Below are 21,756 nucleotides of genomic sequence, written 5' to 3'. Positions count from 1 at the left end.
CCAGCTCTAGCTTAGACACACACCGTGGTGGTGGTGGTGGGGGGGGGGGGGGAATGGGGCCCGATCACTTTAACGGAGGAGAAAAAAAAAAACGCATTGGATCAATAGACAAAGTAGTAAATCAGTGACTGCCAGTGTGCCCTTTTAGATGTGGGCACACTGATCAGGTTTAGGGCCCTTTCACACTGGGGCGCTATTGCGCTAATAGCGCCTGCAAACCGACCCGAAAGTGCCGCTGCTTCGATTCCAGTGTGAAAGCCCCGAGGGTTGCCAGAGCGGTGCGCTGGCAGGAAAAAAAAAAAAAAAAAAAAAAAAAAGTCCTGCTAGCAGCATCTTCGGAGCGGTGAGGGAGTGGAGTGTATACCGCTCCTGCCCACTGAAATAAATGGGACAGCGCGGCTATACCGCCTCTGCAGAGGCGGTGGTTTTTAACCCTTTCTCGGCCGCTAGCGGGGGGGTAAAACCCCCCTGCTAGCGGACGAATAGCGGCGCTTTACCACCGACGCCGCGTGAAAGGGCCCTTAGAATCCCTTTAATATAGTGGATGAACTGTTCTTATAAATTGCTCTACCCACAAAACAAAAAATAATAATGAGTAACATTAAAATGGTTTTATTTGAAAGGCCATAAAAAAAAGGAAATAAAATAACGTAAGCAATTTTACACAAGTTGGGTGATGACCATCACAAATTGTAAAACATACCCACCTACGAGGGAACAAAAATGCTGTTGTATAGATTAATTGCTTCGGAACTTCATAGTTAATTACGGATGGGAAATCCCAAGTCATATGCACAAGTGAAACATTTATGTGGATGTGGCTTAGATACACGCATAGAAGCGCAACTACAGAAGAAGAGTTCAAATGAAGTTATTCTCAGGTGTGTCACTCCATAGGAGGCTCCATAACATAGCCATTTTCTGTGGATAAATATCCATCTCCAGACTGCATGGATTCTTGGTCTAAGTACATGTCTTGACTGGTCTCTTCTGCTGGAGGTTCTTGAATTAAACCATTGTCAGGAACTCTCTCCTCTCGCTTCTCACTGCGGTCACCCCGGTCTCTATCCCGCTTGTGATCTCGATCCCTCTCTCTGTCTCTATCTCTCCTCCTATCTCTGTCTCTATCTCTATCCTTATCCCTATCCCGGTCTCTATGGCTACGTCTCCTGTCTCGATCCCGGTCTCTCTCTTTATCCCTGTCCTTATCCCTATCCCGGTCTCTCTCACGGTCCCTACCCTTTTCTTCTGGTTCTGGCTTGACCTCTGTTCCATCCAAAGCACCATCACCCACTTGTATTTCTTCAAGATTAACCTCAGCATTTTCTGGAGCTTCTCCCTCTGTTCTCTCTTCCTTCTTTTCCCTGTCACGGTCTCGATCACGCTTCCGGTCCCTACTGCGACTCCTGCGTTTGCGGTCTCTGTCTTTGTCCTTGTCCTTATCTTTATCCTTGTCCTTATCTTTGTCCTTGTCTTTGTCCTTATCTTTGTCCTTGTCTCTACTCCTTTCTCTGCTACGCTTCCTATCGTCCTTTTCACGGCTTCGGGATCTCCTCCTGCGCTCTCTGGAGCGGCTACTCCTCCTCTCTCGCTGCTTGTCACGGCTGCGATCTCTGCGGTCTCTCTCTCGTTCTCGATCACGGTCCCTAATAAAAAGCACATGAATTTCAGATTACATTTATAGATAATAAAAACTCAAAGAAATTGATCACTATAAAAGCCTGTGTTCTAAACCATTTCTAAGACCATGAAAGACTCACAAAAAGGTGGGCTTCACGTATAGGCATTACCACAAAGCTTCAAGCACACAACAGCGCATTGTGAAATATTGGAAAAAGCATCAAATATACCTGCTATGGTAATGAACTATGTGCATTGGGGTGTGCAATTTTCAACAAGGCATTGGACTGCATAGATGTGAATAGGGTTAAATATTTGTTAACTAAATAAGTTTATGGCTGTCGAATCCAATTGAACACAAAGTTGCTGTTTACGAAAGCGCTAAAACTTAAAATTTAAGCAAGAAAAACCACAAAAAAACAAAAAAACCCACACACCAAACACGGACATGTGCTTAATGCAAATTAAGAAGGTTTCATTATTAAAAAGGAACTAATTCCATAGTTCAAATAAAAGAGTATGGATCACAAAAAAGGATGGCCTTGGCCTTACCACAACTTTATCCCTGTGGAGGATTAAAACATAGCCAGCAAGCAAAGAATATTTGCCAGACTGCAATGGACGCTTCTAAATTACAAGTATTACGCGATTAGTATAAAACACAGAAAACCGAAATTCTCTACATAAATATATTTTTGGGGGCGAGGGTACCTAGTTTTGACTAGTACCCAAATCCTGCTGGTATCGCCTAGGCTAAGGGTATGGACTTAAAAATTTGAGGTCAACCAGTCGCTAAAACTTCCTTCCAGCCAAGGTCCAAATCTCAAGTTTGTGCTACCAGAGTGCTCCTTTACATCAGGTGTGCCCTTCAGAGTATCGGTCTAGATCAGTAGAGACCCATATTTCCCTGTAGCCAGGGGGTGGGAGCTGGGAAAAAAGCATGCTGCAGGGAACAGGAGCTGAGCATAGATGCATGCTGCAGGGGGGGCGGGGCACATGTGACAGTTGGCTACTAGGATGCCGGCAGACCTAGCAACCCATGACTGCTGTGCAGTGGAGATCTGGCTGCAGATTGGCAGGCAGACGGTTCGGACTGAAGTGTCACTCAGTCTGTGTTCAGATCATAGACTGCCATTGGCAATCCAAGCAATAGTTCAACCTACTCCCTCCCACACGTCACAGGAGGCTGCAAGACCATTCACAAACCCACAGCTGAGCTTGTGCAATAGGGAGCTGGCTGTGAAGCCGCAGAATCACAGCAGCTTCCCATAGTCAAAATGGCAGCACCGGAGACCTGAAGATCGGCGAAGAACCGGCACGAGTGAGGACAGTGTTGAATTCCTCGACTGGTAAGTGTCTGTTGATTTAAAAAAGTTAGCAGTTACAGTATTTAAGGCTGCTGGGGGGATAGTTGTTGCATGCAACAACTATTAGTGTATATTGATCGTCAATTCACGAGGATGACAATATGTGCATTCTATGTAAAAGCATGCGATGCCCATCAACGTGAATATTCCATGCAACCTAGAGGACAGAGGAACATACCATTGTGACACCTGACTGATTTTGCAAGCTTCTGGCTGCGTCAAAAGGTACAGCTCACCTACCACTGCTGTAGCTCTTAACCACTTAAAGACCAGGCTTCTTTTTCAGACTCTGTGTTTACAAGTTAAGAAAGTTGTTTTGCTAGAAAATTACTTAGAACCCCCAAACATTATACCTTTTTTTTTTTCCCCTAACACCCTAGAGAATGAAATGGTGGTCATTGCAATACTTTGTCACACTGTATTTGCATAGCGGTCTTACAAGCGCACTTTTTTGAATAAAAAAACGGTAAAGTTAGCCCAATTTTTTTTTTTTAATATTGTGAAAGATGTTATGCCAAGTAAATTGATACCCAACATGTCACGCTTCAAAATTGCGCCCGCTCGTGGAATGGCATCAAACTTTTACCCTTAAAAATCTCCATAGGCGACGTTTAAAAAAAAAATCTATAGGTTTGAGTTACAGAGGAGGTCTAGGGCTAGAATTCTTGCTCTCGCTCTAATTGCAGCCATACCTCACATGTGTGGTTTGACCACCGCTTTCATATGCAGGCGCTACTCACGTATGCGTTCGCTTCTGCACGCAAGCTCATGGGGACGGGGTGCTTTAAAAAAAAATTTCTCTTATTTTACTTGATTTTAATTTTTCACTTTTTTTTTTTTAAATTGGGTCACTTTTATTCCTATTACAAGGAATGTAAACACTCCGGTTGTGGCAGCAGCTGCTGCAGTTACCGAGATAGCCATCTTTAAATTGACGGCGTATATGTACAGGAGCCGGTCGGCAAGTGGTTAAAAGGATGTGCCAGAAGAGATTGGACTGCCTCAGTGTTGCCCAAGTAACAAGTGTCACAATTGCAGCCTCCCACTCCGATGTACATTATTATGCAACAGGTTAACACATTCAAGTGCTCCCCATAAAGAAGCACTAGTGGCGGTGTATAAGGTCTTGTAAGGAAATAAAAAGTACAGGCAATGTCAAACTTGGTCTGTACACCGATTCATCCTTCAAAACCTGCAAGCAAGTTGCAAGATTGGACCTAGGGACAGTAGACTTCAGCAATCTAGTAGAGGTCATAATGCATCCGCAAGCAGATGGATTAGGCATACCAAGCCCTCCTGGGCCAGTCCTGCACTATGAAAGGAAACTTCTAGCTCAAGTCTCCCAAGTAACAAAGGCAACTCTAGGGAAGGGAATGTATAAAATCATAACACTGATCCTACAGTGTCACCAGTCCGGGATCCACTGCCAAATTCAGCAATAACTAGTCCCAATTTTTTTTTTTTTTTTTACAAAAAGACACCAAGCCTGTTTAGGAAATCCCCCAAAGATGACATAGGGCCTGAAACACCTTGTGATGTGGACCACTTTTCAGGATTTTAGCAAAGTCTGCCTGCCAATTTTCCAAGCTATAAATATGACCCTCAAAGACAGCGTGAACAGGTCATTTTGCTCAGTCCAGGATGAATTCCACACCTTTTGCCACAATGCCATTTATCCTCAGTAACTTAAGCATTAGCTGTGGTACTGCCCAACTAAACCCAAAATAGAGTGACAGGTGAGTATCAGTCCAGCAAAAAAAAATGGACAGGCTCAAAGTTTCAGAAAGCTGATCGGGAGCATTGCGTTCATTGGCAATTAACACCATTGCAGACAAAAGGTTGCCAGTACTCTGCACCTCATGTGACCACCTTCCCTTGCAGATTTAGAAAGTACCTGTCCAGTGCCAAGGTTGGGGAAGCAAGCAAACCTATCAGAAATTACATAGCTTGAAGTCTCTTAACAGACTTCCCTGTCCAGGAACAGTGGCAAGTGGTACCCTAAAGCAATAAATGAGAAAATACTCTTGTAGGATGCCATCAGAACCACACATGCAGCTTCCTCAACAGAAAAAAAATATTACTAACTTTTCCTGGGGCAGGAAAACCCTTGCCAGAATAGTGTCTTGAATGGGAACCAAATACACCCGGTGAAGCATTTGATTCAGCAATGTCTGAAGAGCAATGCAGATGTTTGTTAGTAGGTGCACCAATGACTTCTCCCACAAGAGGTGGTCATCTAGGTAACCTATGAGCAGAATGGCCTATAAAAAGGGTAGAAAAGCTAGTACTTAGTGCTGGAAAAGCAAAAAGAAAAAAGCCACAAGGTGAGAATGGCCTTCTTTGCTTTAAAGAGAAAATCACTGATGGCCTGAAAATATGGGAATGTATAAATATGCATTCCTGATATCTACAGAGGCCAGAAAACTTCCACCGTGAAGACAGAACAGGCTAAATGGGTACCATTGTAAACTTTTGGGAGTGACTAAGGGCAATGAGATCCTTTGGGTCCACAATGGACTGTAACCCATGTTAGAGAAGTCGAAAATTTTACAAAAGTATCAGAAATAATGTCCCAACTAATTTGTTCACAAGCCTCTGGGCTGACTGTTTCAACTTGAGTATAGGAGAAATATTACATTAATGTAGCTGGAATTAGAGACAACAAAAGCTCAAGAGGGGTTTCAAAAATCAGGAGCAAAAGTAGACAACTTGGCCAAAGATGTGCAGCTGTCACAAAACAAGATAGCCATGTCAATCAAATTTTATATTGCAAACATTTTGCAAAAGACTGAATAAGTTCACCAGCATCCCCCTGGGGCTCTGCCCTCTCATACTAGACATTGCCAGGCAAATATAAACAGGAGAAGGTCAAAGTAAAGCAGCCACTACTATTGACTGTTTCCCTCACCCGTTTCCCCAATGGGGTACTTTCAGAGCAATGGGTAAAAGACAAGGCCAACAACCTTAGAGAATGGCAGGCCAGACTTTACACTCATTGCTGGAAGTGACGGACCCTTCCATGAAAGCAATTGCACTGTATCCCCTATAACGGCCAAAAGGTGCTGTTCACTACATGCAGGGGCACAAAAGATGTTGCTCAGTCTGCACAAGAATGGAAAGAGGTCTATCCCTATCAAAATATGAATTTCTAACAAATAATGAAACAAAAAAAAAAAAAAAAAAAAAAAAAAAAACGTAAAAATAAATTGACGGATACTTGGGTACATTGCATTAGCAGCACCAAAAACTAATCTTTTGCTGCTGCACATGAAACAGTGGACTGGCAACACTCACCTTTCATCGTATCGTGATGTATCATCTCTACCAGAATGCCTTATGTTGACATCAGCTCCACCGCGTCTAGTGCCTCCCAGACCACCGCCTAAAATCAGTAAATGTGAAAAGCTGAACATATGCCCTCTCCTCTTTAGGATCTTAAATGGTGTAAATAAAAATATTATATATCATACACCCCCCTCCCCTCTAGTTTAATTGGTGTATAGTATTGATTGAAAAGCTAAGGCAATAGAATACAGCTTTTTATCTTAGAGGGGATGATATGAGAGGAGATAGTGGCTTATCAATCACTAAATATATATTATTTTGCCACATAACATGTAAAGCTTTCAAAGTTCTTACCAAGTCTACGAGGGCGCCAGCCTTTTACAGTACGACCTCTCTCAACATCAACCAGCACACGTCTTCCATCAATTTTCTTTCCATCAGCATGCTTGTATGCCGCTGTAAATACATCATTTCCAGAAGGGCAGAACAGAAACAGTTAGCCAAGGTGTACAGCATTATGCCCCCCTCCCATAAGCTTATCCTTTCACATAAAACAAAAAACAGCATACTGAATAATGCACGACATCAAGCAGCTGCTTCTCCATGTTGATCATAGGAGTCTTCTGAAGCTATCAATAGTACCCCTTCAGAACATGGTGTCAAAGCACAGCAAATGCTCTTTACACAGAGATTAAACTACAGTTGGACTTTTCTAAAACTGCAGGTAAGCAGAGTTAAATTCAAGAGATAACTATAGCTAGTTCATGAATATTGCAGTACAAAAGGAACATTACTGTTATCAAAAACCTTGGACTAACATAACTATGCCCACATCCCCAAACCTGCTGAAACAAGAAAAAAAAAAAAAAAAATCCACAGGTTCTCTTTAGGTTTGCTTAGGCTGTCCAGATGCTAGACATCTGATTTGTGTCTACCAACAGTGTAAATATTTACTGCTGTAGGTCTGAATAACTGAGAAAGTCAATAAAAAAAAAAAAAAAAAAAAACTGAAAACCATAATTTAGTGCTTTTCTCTGTGTGTGATTAGACCCTAAAACTTATGTGTACCTATGTACGAGAGTGAGGTATGTCAAAGGTTTAAAAGTCCTCTATCACACAAAGGTTGTGAAAAGCTATAAGTAAAATACAGCATAGAAGCACTAGACAGAACCACTAAAATAATAAAAAAAAAAAAATAATAATTTACCTGGTGAAGCTACTTACAAAATTTCTCAAATTACCGCCTCAAATTCAACGAATTTCATGACGATATCTTGGAAAAAGGAGGTCTGAATCTTGGAAGTTTTTGTAAAGTGCAGATGCATTTCTTATAGCCGAGAAACGCTTACCTGTCTCGGCTGCTCTAGGTAATTCCACTGAAATCATTCCTTAGTTTGCATTTGGTGAACAGCTGAACACTGCAGAGCATCACAGGCTATCTGCTAACAGTGGCCAAGTCACACAGGCTTCACTGGGTGTTTACAAACTTGCTTCTGCAATTACCTGGCATTGTCTACCACTTTAGCATAGTACATATAAAAGGTACTTCCTTTGAAATAATTAGCCGCAATAGTATTGTGGAGATTCTCTTACGTGCCTCATACTGGTCAGGGGTAAAAATTCCTGTCAATACTTTAAGACATTCTGTACATGGGTGGTAGTTTACAATATTGTTTGACTAACAGTTTATGAGGTTACATCTAGTTACCTGTTAAAACGCAGATAGACAGCAAGTCACAAAGAGGATACTGCAAATGGATTTGCAATTGTATATTGGTCAGGCAGCTCAAAATACATACTTTGTTAACAGGCCATCCACCAAAACTGGCTAAGTGCAAATACTGCTTGGCTGGATTCTTACCAAAATTAGGTTACAGGTCTGAATGTCCAAATTTAAAGCGTAGCAAGTCAAAATGACAAAGCTTATGAGCAGGTAGGCCAATTATCGCAGAAGAAACATGCAATGACTCCTCTGCAATAAAATAAACCTAACTGCCTGCTCAATCTGTGGAATTTACAAGATGCGCAACTCAATTTACATCACCAGCATGGTTTGTGTGCGGGATTGTCTGACTCCTGCGCAGGAGTTATGTCATCTTTTGCCAGCTGAAGACTGGCACCTGAATGAAGATGGGAAGAAGATGCTAGCACGGGATCCCTTGAACAGGTCTTGAGAGAGGTGGCAAGTATCGTGAGTTTAGGTCCACAGATATAGCTATTCCCACATATTTCTATTCTCAATGCCCACATGGTGCGCAGGATTGTTTGATTTAACACACAACTGAATAAAAAGTTAACTGCCATCATTACAACATGATCATACAGATATTACCCCTGATAGGTATCTGACCCTATACACAATACCAAGATTTTTATCTTAAAAGGGATTTGCTGAGGCAGTTAAATTTTCTGGATGATCATACGCTGTTAAAAAGGAAACCTGTGCTCTAGATATACAAGTTGCCATGCTGATTATTACCCCTTAGTTTAAATATTTGTGGGTTGGAACAAAGTTATGCAGAGTTATAACTAGCTGCACACTTGCTTGGGGTCAACTGCTCAATCAGCCAGACAACTAGCATGTTTAGGAGAGAAGGAAAAAAAAAAAATAAATAAAAAAAAGGTCCTCAGCATCTTTTCTTTTTGCCAGGCAGAAAGATCGTATTAGGAAAGCAGCATTGTTTTTATTAAGTCGAGAATCCAAAGCTTTCTGGGAAACAAAAATAGAAAGAGCTTTACCTTACCAAGAGCTCCATTTTACGGCAAGTAACCTTAAAGTGACACTAAACAAATCCTTAGGCTGCTTTCATACTGAGGCGCTTTACAGGCGCTATAGCTCTAAAAATAGCGCCTGCATAATGCCTGTAAAGAGCTTATCCTCTCACTCCAGTGTGAAAGCCCGAGTGCTTTTACACTGGAGCGGTGCGCTGGCAGGACGGTAAAAAAAAGTCCTGCAAGCTTCATCTTTGCAGCGATGTAGTAGCGGTGTATGCACCGCTCCTAAAGTGCCCCTGCCCATTGAAATCAATGGGCAGAGCCACCAAACCGCTGGCAATGTGCTGCTGCAGCGGCGCTTTTAACCCTTTTTCAGACACTAGCAGGGGTTAAAAGTACCCCGCTGGCGGCCGAAAACCTCTACAAAAGTGCCGCTAAAAATAGCGACGCTTTTCCCCCCCAACGCCCCAGTGTGAAAGTAGCCTTATTCTCCAGAAAGTTACACATGCCTTTCTTTTCATTAAATATTTTCCAACTGCGTTTTTAGTCTCCTTGTAATATTCTCCATGAGCTCCCAAACCTCTCACTTGTTTGGAATGAGCAGTGCATGTTAATTGCAGTAACGTTCCCTGCTCTATACACACACACACAACAATCTGGTCTCTATTCTATCTCGGGAGTAAGAGAGGAGGGTGGTAAAGTTCCTACATACTATGGGATCATGGAGAAAGAACTTTTGGGGGGACACAAAAAAAAAAAAAAAAAAAAAAGGGGGGGGGTATTTGAAGAGGCTGAGGGCAATAGAAGGTACTTTGAGTTAGTAACACATACTAAGTTGAACCCGAGTTTAGTGTCACTTAAATCCATATATAAATACAGAACTTTTCAAACAGGGAATACAAAAACTAGTAGTAACACACTGATTTAACACTCAAATTGGAAGAGAGGTGCAAACACCACAACGAGGAGTTAAAGGCATTCTATTCTGCCCATCATAACAGGTGGGTTTAATAGAATACATTTTAGGGACAATAAGCACCATTTAAGAATAGACATAAATGGCCAGAACACAATACAATTAAGCAATCGGACCGAGAAATTCATTCACAGACCTATTTATAACAAAAGTGATCAATATAAAACACAAAATTTCCAAAATAGAAGAAAACATTTGTGAATAGCCTATGGCTCCTTTTTGTGTAGAAAAAGGAGAACAAAGCTTTCACACTGAGAATGTCACCAGCACCTGTTGACCAAATACAAAAGTTACAGGCGTCAATGGCATGCAGCTTCTCCGATAGAAAGATCTTATATTTGAGGAGTTATCTGGCTGTCTGCCCACCCTAAGAGGTGTCATCTAAGAAAACCCATTTCAATACCACGGCCTTCCATTTTCACAAAGCTACTACCCACACCTACCCCTCTCCATCCAAGCAGTCTTCAGCTTCTTCTTTTAATTAAGCGAAGATTTACCATCGCTGGCTGATGATTCGTTAACTGCCTTATTTGATTGAAGCATCATGTGCCAGAGAGAAGGTGAAAGGATGACTCCACTTGCTGTGGCTTACCTGGGCCCTAACAGCTCACCTTGCACAGCCTTACCAGCTGTATTATCTATGGCTGATAACCAGCAATTACACAAAAACCTATCCCTGAAATCTCTCAAAATGCTAGAAATGAGAAAATCCTATGGGAAGAGTTGAAGGTATTTTAAACATCTATAAAAGTTAAGCTAATGGCACACATACTAATTTATAGTTTTCCTTCTAAAAAGTAAACCAAGCACTCAGCTATCTTCTAGGTCTACTAAAAGATGTGCTATATTTTAAACTATTAACTGAAGTTACCTACTTCTGCATGCATATGCAAACTATAGACTATGTTCTTCCTCCCCAAACATACTATCCACGCAATATCACTATTATATATACAATTTGGAGTAGTTATATCAAATGCATCAGTCAGCAAAGTGACCTTAGCTCAAAAAAAAAAAAAAAAAAAAAAAAAAAAAAAGACCTTGCTGCAGTATGCAGCTTACAGGATTTATGCTATGCTGAAAACTTACATTAACATTTTCAAATGGGGAAATTATAAAACTTGTAATTTTGGAAATTACAAACAGATTGCCTTGTAAATCAAAGTCAAATGTGCAATGTAAATAAAACGAGGAAGAAATGGAATCTGTCACAGCCAATTTCTTTTTACACAAACATGCTACGGGCTCATATTTTCTTCCTACGGTACTTTGTGAACAGCTGACTTAGAATAGAACATTAAGCATTTAGAAGGCTAGTATTAATATGCTTGTTCCAGGTCAGCAACTTACTATACAGTGAGGGATGAGGAAGGTTCACAAGCATGCAACTTTCACAATTAGTCAGCAATGACAGCTCCTTTTTGTCCTTCCACTAAAATATTACCTTTTTACAGTAAAAACATTTGTGAAAAATGATACCATGTAAAAATGGCTTACAAATCTTTATCTAAATGAAAGCCACCTGAAATGTAGTTTTGAATGTCCCATTATGACCCAAAATATATTTTAGCCTTTGGTGGCTAATTTTTTTCATTAATATATTTCTCGGACTCCATTTAGATGTAGTTTTACCTTTTATTCTGGATCTTGCATAGTGTAACACAAAATGAGGAAACAGAGCAAGCCAGCTTTGTAATGAAAGACTGAAGTGTGTGAATTTGATAACCCAAAGTAGAGATGCACGTTCCCTAAAAATCTAAGGCTGGCAATGATCAAAATAAAAAATAAACACCCCTAGGAATACCCAAATATTTGCAGCAGGTTTAAGTTTCCACATACTGCCGACTTGCTAGACAGTTTCAACACAAATTGGTGCCAAAGCTTTGCCCAGTCCTTCGTGCATAGTGGGAGAACTAAAAACTGCTGTATGTGCTTAGGTCTGGGTGTCTAATTGATAATGGTCTTAAATCTTTTTTATTTTCGTTAAGATTACAGTCAACTTAAGGCCAAAACTAATTTTCAGTTTTGGGCAGACTAAGTGTTTAGTTTACCTAAATTTTACCAAAAGTAAACTGGTAACCTGATCACAAGAGGAAAAAGGGGGCTTTCACTATAAAATGTTTTGTGCAAATGCTAGTTGTCTAGCCCTAATTTATTCTTTCCAAGAAACAAGTATGAGGAAAGTCAATAGTCCTCACATACATACTTGTTTCAAACCAGCAATTCAAAACTAAAGCAAGAGTGACCCCCATTTACAGACAGGCAACTAGCATTTTCAGAAAGTCATCCCCTCAGGTCTCTCTCATGACAGGCTTTTAACCTCTTCATGCTGGTTGTACGCATATAGCAGCCTCTCGACAAGTGGGCCTTAACACCAATAGGCTGCATATATATGTACCAACATGTAAACAATGTTGTGGCAAGAGTGCGCACCCTGCGTGCTCCCGGCAGTTACCGGTGGGTAACGTAAAGCAACTGATAGCTACTTGCAATCGGGTGCTTTCCGATCATGTGATCACCGATAGCCAAGCACAGCACAAATATGAATACAATGCCCGCCTCCCGGCATCTGAAACCTCTTAAAAGGACCAGGAGGTGCCAGTGCCAAGGGGTAGAGCTCTAAGTAAAGAAGTGCGAAAGTTATTTATAAAAGCCACCAACTTGTATCTAAAAACATTACGGTTTGTGAAGATTCAGTCCAGCCTTAAGGGGAAACCTGTGCTGAAAGGAATTTGCAGGCTGCAACTGCTAACTTCTCCTCTTGAAAACTCTAGCTGCCTGGCAGGGTAATGTAATAAATTTAGTATTGAGATACTTGACCTGGAAAATGTATGGAGACTAGAGTTTCTGCCTTCCCTTGCATGCCTACCAGTACTTAAACCAGAGAGAGCAAGGCAACTAATATTTTCAGAAGTAACTGCAGCCTACACATTCCTCTCCGCACAGGACACCTTGAAGAACCTTATCTGCAAAGTGGAGTCCTAGAATATTTTTGCCAGTGACCCTGTGGGTACTCCAAACCTCCAACAGGAACAGCAGAAAAACTTCAATCTAATCTAAAATAGGTTTTGTAAAGCAAATGTTATGTGGTCTAGAGAATCAGTTTCGTATATCCTTATATTTTCTATGCTACCTGAAAAGATTACTACTGATTGTAGCTGACCATAAGAAAATTATTCAATTGTGTGAAATTAGACCACTATGAAATCTAAGCAGTAAAATGCACCTTTAGCCCTTGCCCAAACCCTTTAAAGAGAAATGTTCATGTTATTACTGTCACAGCCCCCCACCAATGACGATCTAGTACAGCATTTATGTTGGTGATGCTTGTGTAGTGGAAAGATATTGTCTGCTGCACACAAAAAGGCTGTACTTCGGTCTAAATTGCTGCCCTGTGTCTTGTGTGTAAATGCTGCAAAGTCTTACCCATCATACAAACCCTTATACCAACCATACAATGAGATGTTGTAAAGGGGAGCATTAGCATCAGCTGCAAGCCAGCAGTGGCAATTGCCATCACAATGGTGGCTGCAGTGGCAATAAGAACACAAAATTAATACACCCCACTCACATTACACTTTTGTTAATTTTAAAGAAAACATTTTTTTTTTAAAGGACAATCGATGGGCAACAGTGAACTATGGGAACAGATCATCAATTCTAACAAGTGGAGTTTCTGAATAAATAAAATTAAAAAAAAAAATAAAGGGTTAAGACCAATGGTCCCAAGAACTCCAATGCAGCGTTAAAATTACAATTCAAAGGGAACAGGATGCATAAAACACATCAAGGGAGTTTATGCTTCTAAAAGCATTTAACTTGGAATTTATATTTATTTAATGTATATATTGTTGCCCATCATATTCAACCCACATGTGAAAGGACCCAGATTACAGTAATCCCAGATTTTAAAACTGCAAAAAGGCTTGCATACTACAAAAAGGATCAATTCCTGAGGGGGCAAAAAAAAAATAAATAAAATTGATTACCCTGCCTCCTTGAGGAAGGAAATAAAACTCTAATGACCACCCTTATGTGTTTAAAGGGAAACATGATAGATTATATAAAATGTAATAACTACAGTAAATGACTCATTCTGTGTGTACACTGAACAGATCCCAACCTCAATGGGTTGAGTGCAGCTATGGGATTAATGGAATTTGGGTACCCACTTCAACACAATAACTTACCTTCTGGAACCAGCCCCATAGGGCATTTTAAACATTTATACAGACTTAGCATTATAAACAGTGTACAGATTACTATTAAAAAGAAACTTACAGTGCATATCACGTTCATGTTCATATTCAATGAAGGCATAACCACGAGGCTTCCCAGAGGGCTTGTTATATACCATGTGAATCTTCGATTTGGGGAAGAAAAAAAAAACAAACACACACTAGTTACAACCTGTTGGAAGGCTCATATTAAAAAGAGGCGCTTTCAAAATGATAACTGCACTTGTAGCATTAGGTACCTAAATGAAACATAAGAAGAAAGCTTTCAGTTTTCTGAGGGCAATAATCAAACTGGTGTCCTAACAAAAATTGGACCCCTACTGCCAAGATGAGTCACCACCATAATTTGATAATTCGGGGAGTTCAGTTACTACAGTGATCCTTTATCAAATCGGCAAGATTTCTGGCTCCCAGGTGTCTTCTATACAGGTAACGAGCTGAGATTAGGAGCACTCTTAGGCCAGGTTCACACTGGTATGATATGCTCTGACTTTGGGAGCATATGTTGCATGACATGCGTAAATCAGCGCTTCCCTATGAGAGCTGTTTTAACTTGTCTTACACAAGTCGGTCAGATCTTGAAAAAGGTTCTTGGTACTACTTTGGTCTGACTTCAGCCCATCGAATATCATTGAAGTTGGATCAAAATTGGATCCTTGTCCTAACTACCCGACATGGTAATTACAGCTGCAGTAAAAAGGAATTGTCACATTGGGAATGTTTTGATTGGACAAAAAAAGGACAATTCAGACTATGTCAAAATCGGAACAAAATCTTATCCTGTTCAAGCTGGATGGAAGTAGGACCGAAGCTGCAGGGCAAAGTAGTATTACAGTCCTACAACAATCGTGTAGAACCAGGCCTTAATCTCAGCGCATGTATATAATTATATATATATATATATATATAATAATATATATAATAATATATATATATATATATATATCTCTCTCTCTCAGTAGCCAATAGCTTTCATCTCAATTTATTCTGAGCATGCGTGGCACTTTGTGCGTCGGATTTGTATACACCATGATCAGAATTTCGACAATTCAGAAAATTTTATAGCTCTCAAACTTTGTGCGTCGGAAATTCCGATGGAAAATATGTGGAGCCCACACAGTCGGAATTTCCGACAACAAGGTCCTATCACACATTTTCCGTCGGAAAATCCAACCGTGTGTACGGGGCATCAGAGAGGATCGGCAAAGAGGAGTAGGGCAAAATCCCTCCTGAGATGTGTGCAAACCTGGTGGCTAACTACAATAAACGTCTGACCTCTGATTGACAAGGGTTTTGCCACCAAGTCATGTTTTGCGAAGGGGTCAAATACTTCTTTTACTCAAAATGCAAATCAATTTATAACTTTTTTGAAGTTTGTTTGTTATTCTCTCACTGTTAAAATAAACCTACCATTAAAATTATAGACTGATCATTTCTTTGTCAGTGGGCAAAGATACAAAATCAGCAGGGGATCAAATACCTTTCCCCCCCCTCACTGTAACTGTGCTCAACTAATGAGAACCAAGACTGCCATGTCAACACAAATACCCTCACATTCTTGGTAGAAATTCCATTTTTGCGCTGACAGCAAATCTTTGTATCCTTTCTAAAATGACCCCCCCATAATAGACATGAATGACCGTATGACTAGAACAGATGGCATTTTGAAAGGATAATAATGCACTGCATTTAGGCTAAACAGCACAAATAGCTCAAAATTGCACTAGCTCGATGATGTAGTCAGGACCACACTCGACGTCATTGTGTGACAAAACGTGCAGGACTGCGCCTGAAGTGACATCACGCACAGCAGCCACTGGCCAGAAGATTGGGATTGTTTATGCTGCAGCTCTATTTTAATGCATGTTACAAAGGAATTGTTTTGTAAGTGGAATTATTTTGAATAAGGGGTTTTAAAGTGGTACAAATGCATAATGAGCCCATTATGAAATACTCACCTTAGAGCAAAGCCCCCATAGCGGTCCCCATACACCGACCAGCGTCATCGCTCCCGGAGTTACTTCCGGGTATTGCGGGCTCAGGCGCGGTGATTGGCCAGAGCCACGATGACATCACTCCCGCGCATGCACGCGGGAGCAGACGGTAACGGCACAACAGCTGAAGCAACGGCACGAACATGCCATTGCTTCAGTGACGATGACATCGGCACATGCTGATACAGGGAATATCTCCTAAACCATGCAGGTTTAGGAGATATCCGGGGGTAGCTACAGGTAAGCCTTATTATAGGCTTACCTGTAGAAAAAAAAAAAAAGTGGTCTGTAAGGGTTTACAACCACTTTAATCTTACTACACTATGTTGTTTGGTCTCCTCTCTCCCTGTTCTTTGAGTAGAATCTGGAGCGATCTAGCCTTATGGTATCTAGGGGGCTTTAATCCCATAAGTGCTTATGGCTGCTCAATACTTAAGAGTGCCATGGAATTCCAGTAAGAAGCATGTGTTATCGGTTCTCTGTCCACAAAATCTTTTGGCAAGCCCTGGAAGCTGAGTGTTGCACATCACATCACAGGATTGTTGTGTATGATTTTTTTATTAGGTGGCTATTGCATGAATGTTTACAGCACATTTTGTTTGCTTATGTGTGAAGCACAATTTGGACATTTGTATTCAATCATATGTTAAATTGATTTTGACAGGCAATTTTTTACTGCACTTTGTGCATTTGCCACCATTTTTAGTACTGAACTTCTTTCGATTGTATATTTGTGTGAATTCTGAATGCAGTGTCCTGGCAGATGGAGGGGGTTGGGGTGGGAATCTTTAATCCATTTTGCTTATGTGGATGGAGGAATCTGTTCATTTTTTTTTTAAGCCTACTGGCTAATACCCAGCTTAAAACAGGAGCTCCAGCCCCCACGAAAAAAAAAAAAAAAAAAAAAAAAAAAAAAAAAAAAGGAAGGTCAGCAGCTACTGACTTAATATCAGAACACTTACCCGTCCTTACCTTATCCCGCGTTGTCAGCATTCCAGCAAATTTTCCAATCAGCTCTCAGTGCAACTTATAACATCCGAATGAAAGATAAAACACCAATATGTCAGCAGAAATAAAAAAAAAAAAAAAATGAACAAATTAGAGTTGGAAAAAAGGATCACTGCCTCGTGTCAGTATTTTGTCGAGCCACCTTTTGCTTTAATTGCAGCCTTTAGTCTGTTGGGATGTGTCTCTACCAATGTTGCAATATTTGCCCACTCTTCTTTGCAGAACTTGCAGAAGTTCAGTTCAATTTGATGGCGACAGTTTGTGAACGGCAGTCAAGCCATTCCACAGATTTTCAATGGGGTTTAAGTCTGGGTTCTGGCACATTCACCTTTTTCTCCTTCAACCACTATGAGGTCATTTTTGTTGTGTGCTTTGGGTCATTGTCATGTTGGAAGCTAAACCTTCCCATTAACTTTCTGGCAGAGGGCAGCAGTTTTCCTCAAGAATTTGACAGTATTTTTCCCTATCCATTTTATCTTCTATCCTGACAAGTGCTCCAGTCCCTGCTGCAGCAAAAACACACCATAACAGAATACCACCTCAAAGCTTTACTGTAGGAAGAGTGTCATTTGGATGGCGAGCTGTATTGGATTTCCGCCAGACATTGTTTGGTATTGAGGCCAAATAATTCAATTTTAGTCTCATCTGATACTTTGCCATGTGGCAATTCGTGACTGCATGTGGCCTTTGAGGTGTTGCATTTTTCTTGCAAGCCACATTTGTGGAGAATTAGTGATATTGTTGCATGTGCACACAATGACCACTCTGTCAATTTCCCGCAACTGCTTCAGAGTTGCTGTAGGCCTCTTGGTAGCCTCTGACTAGTTTCCTCCTGGCTCTTTCATCCAGCGATGTCCTGATCCAGGGAGGGTCCGTGTTGTACCAAATGCCTTCCACTTCCTAATAGACTTCATTGTGCTTCTAGGCACTGAAAAAGCCTTTAAATTTTTTTTGTTTGTATCCACCTCCTGACTTGTGCCTGTCCACAACTTTATCCCAGAGGTCCCGGGGCAGTGCCTTGCCACCCACAGTTGTTTGCTTCAGTTGCACTAGGGATTGAAATGCTCCAGGAAAGCGCTTTTAAGACCGAGCTAATCAAAATGACCACAGTTGAAGGTCAAATGGCTTTTTGTGCCATTGAGGTGGTGATTAGCTACACCTGATTGAGTCATTTTGAGGAGGGGGTTATCCTTTTTCCAACTCAGCGATTCGGTTTTTGATATGTTGGGTGTTTTATCTTTCACTTGGATGTTATAAGGTGCAATGAGTAAATACAGCTGGATAAAACAAAAAATGGTCTATTTTCATTTCAGGAAGCAAAAAATTTGGATAGTATGCATCGATTTACTCCATACAAAACACTGCGCCGTAAGTTTTATACTTTACATTACTCAACACCAGATATTGTAATGTTTATTCTATGCATCATACTGCTACTCTGTATATTTTGATTTGCAATCAATGCTCAACAATGCTTTTGTATACAAAAGCATGTATATAGTGCCATTATCTGATGTCCCCAATCCAAGCCACCAAGCACTGGGTTGCATTCATCGCCCTAGTCTTTGTGCCTAAAAAAAGCCACATCAACAAATTCCACTCTGAATAGGCACTATTGCTAGTATTTTTAAGTATTTGTATCATAGATTTACAATCTGCAGATGATTTACATCCTTTAAATATTAAAATTCCACGTATTAATAAAACAATTTGAAATCAAAACATAACCAGGTCTCTACATACCCGTTTAATAGGCCCATAAACTTCAAACTCCCTTCGTAATTTAGATTCAGTTGTGTCATAGTTCTAGAAGAAAAAGAAAATTCAAATTTACCAATAGAAGCTACTGTTCAGGCTCTCAAACTTTAGGAGATAATTTTTGGTATGGATACAGTAAGATGGTTAAAGTGTTACTAAACCCAGGACCCTGCATTCATTTTAGCTGGTCTCCCATAGTACACAGAACATGAAAATGCTATTAGTTTAGTAAATATAAACGGCTAAATACCCCCTCTCTCAGCAGTATATAGCAGCCTTGTGACTTCTATCAGAGTCCAGCCAAGCATTGGTTAAAGCTTGTGGGAGTTTTCTGGCTGTCCTATGAGACTGCAAGAGCCCTGATCCTCTGTCTAGACAATGCTTATTGGCCCTGTGCTAGTCACATGCACGCTCTCAAGGGAGGTGGGGGTGACCACCACACACACCTCTCTAGCAATACACACCAAACTTAGCATGTGCAGCCTGACTCCATAGGCTCTGTTTTATCAGGAAATTATCAGGGGACAGTAGAAAGGCGGATCGGTGCACACAGGATCAAACAGCCTTTTTATACAATGTGGAGGATTAACCCCTTAGGTTCTACAGTGAGTATAACAAGCATGCTTTACTGCATATACAGACTGATTTTACTGTTGTGAAAAAGCCCTTAGTGTTAACCCACACTAGCAGTGTGGGGTAAAACACTGCAGTTGAGCCACTTGAGTCACCAATCACTAACCCCTTTAGCTGCAGAGGTAGATGCCGGGGGGGGGGTGTACACATGCTGCAACGATTACTCGTTGCTTTCAACCAGTGCCACCTCCCACAGAACGTGAACCATTCATGCAAATAGGGCTGCTCTGTAAGCGTCCTGCAACCAGCTCTCTAGTGTGGGCATCAAGGAGTTAAAGCAGGCAGTGTTGAGGCAATACAATGCCTCTTCACTGCCTGTAAAATGTTCTGAAGAGCAATCCAAGCATGGATCACTCTTCAAAGTTTGCAGCTAGTGTGAATGAGCCCCAAACTGTCAGATTTCTCTGTTGCCTGTATACCGATGACATCCTTCACGTGCTGCCCCAAGTAAGAAAAATAAGGAGCTTGTAGATTTCACTTCTACTACAGTCCCTGTGATAGCTATAAAATGTTGTATTTCTAAACCTTTTCTGATCTGGTGACAATAGTATTAGGGAATGGCTAAGTTAGATGAAATATTTCATGCAAAATTGCTCAGTTTCCAACCTTCTACCAGATATTGTACTTGAAAGAGCGCCTCAGTGTTTCAACTCACTTATATTGCTACTACTCTAGACAGGCTGCTGCTAATGCCAAAAAATCCAACACAAATACACTACACTTCTGAATTTTTATTCTGTCGTACGAGAATTTGTCACTTTAGTAAATTCTTCATTTGACAGGGAACTAAACTAGCATGAAAAAAACAAAAACACTATCTGTCATACAATTTTCAGATCCTGTGTACAGCACATTAGTGTGGTCAGTTTTTAATAAGGAGGGACTGACAGGAACACCGGGTATTTCATACAAAAGTAGTAATACAAAGAACAGGCTACTTTTTCCATACAAGTACATGGTACAACATATCGAAAATATGAAATGCTGGGGATAACACACACTTTAATTAGAATAAACTGCACAACAGTCACCAGCTCTCTGCTCATGGAGCTCTGACAACAAGCGATCAGCAGTGTTTGATCGCTCGGTTCTCAGTCTTAGAGCCGGCAAGGGACCGATGCAATGCTGCTTCCACCTAGGTAAATGATTCTTGGAAAAATAATAAAATACCATACTTTTCTTTTAAAAAACATTAAACATTCAAAGAAAAAAAAAGTGATCAAAATTGTCAACTTCCCTTTAAACACAAATTTTCACTTCTAAAATCCAAACTGCTTTGATGTGTTTTACAATAGCATTACAATGATGTGCTATTCTAGTCACATGCCACACTAGTGCAGAACACTGAAAGCCATTTAGTGTTTTGAAAACCCAGTGAGGGGACTGAACTTCACAATCTAATCCAGGATGGCTTATGACTTTCATACTATGCATTCCAACTAATGATCATTTCTAATTATTCACAATAAAAATGGCTGTCAATTCTAGAGGCAATTATGGTTCTGTTGACACTACTCAAGAAACACCGCATTGCTGCAATGTTCAATATAGATACATGGGAAAAAAAAAAAATTAATTAAATTCACACACTGTACCAGGCAAACTGAAGTGGAAGCAGAATTGGATTGCTTAGCAAGTTTAAAAGGTTAGCTAAAAATGGCCGCCCCATGCACTACAAAACCTTAACCCCAAAATAAAAGTTAAAGTGGGAGACAAGGCCAGCTACTGGTATTCCTAAAAATGCTGTGTTTTTCTGTGCAGGTGGTTGCTGCTGCAGGAACAGGTGTGAACCTGCAGCGGGAACCACCCACATGGATGTGAATCTAGCCTTACACAGAGGAGCTAGAGCTGCTGGATCACCTGACAGCACCAGAGTTGATTACTACAAACTTCACAGCTCTGTTTTTGCTGCAGCTATAATAGAATAAAGCCTCGTACACGGTCAGATTTTTGGATGACCCTTTTGTTGCATGCTCGTCTCATGTCAAAAGTGAAGAGGTTACTCACCATACGAAAATTCTCGTATGACAGAACTCAACTTCAGAAGTGGCGTAATGTGTTGAATAGTTTTGTATGCATTTTCGTTTCAGCATGCGTAGTCTTGCTCTTACGTTTTTTTTTTCCCCCGGATGAAAAACCGAACTAATTAAATGAAAATCGGA

At 40.6% G+C, this 21,756-nt stretch overlaps 1 protein-coding gene across 1 annotated transcript in view; it reads right to left on the bottom strand.

Moving 5' to 3' along the window:
- Positions 1-596: 596 nt before the first annotated feature.
- Positions 597-21,756, bottom strand: part of SNRNP70 (small nuclear ribonucleoprotein U1 subunit 70) — a 32,960-nt gene continuing 11,800 nt past the window's right edge. Inside the window, exons 6-10 of the mRNA XM_073602294.1 lie at positions 18,947-19,009; positions 14,245-14,326; positions 6,627-6,728; positions 6,282-6,369; positions 597-1,646 (exon numbers count right to left, since the gene is read on the bottom strand). Coding sequence (XP_073458395.1) covers positions 887-1,646; positions 6,282-6,369; positions 6,627-6,728; positions 14,245-14,326; positions 18,947-19,009 — 1,095 coding nt within the window. The 3' untranslated portion in view covers positions 597-886. The remainder of the gene's footprint in view (positions 1,647-6,281; positions 6,370-6,626; positions 6,729-14,244; positions 14,327-18,946; positions 19,010-21,756) is intronic.

The sequence above is a fragment of the Aquarana catesbeiana genome, linkage group LG10, assembly GCF_042186555.1.
Source record: "Aquarana catesbeiana isolate 2022-GZ linkage group LG10, ASM4218655v1, whole genome shotgun sequence".
Lineage (NCBI taxonomy): Eukaryota > Metazoa > Chordata > Amphibia > Anura > Ranidae > Aquarana > Aquarana catesbeiana.
The sequence above is the reverse complement of the archived record's forward strand: the minus strand, read 5'-3'. Positions and strand labels throughout refer to the sequence as shown.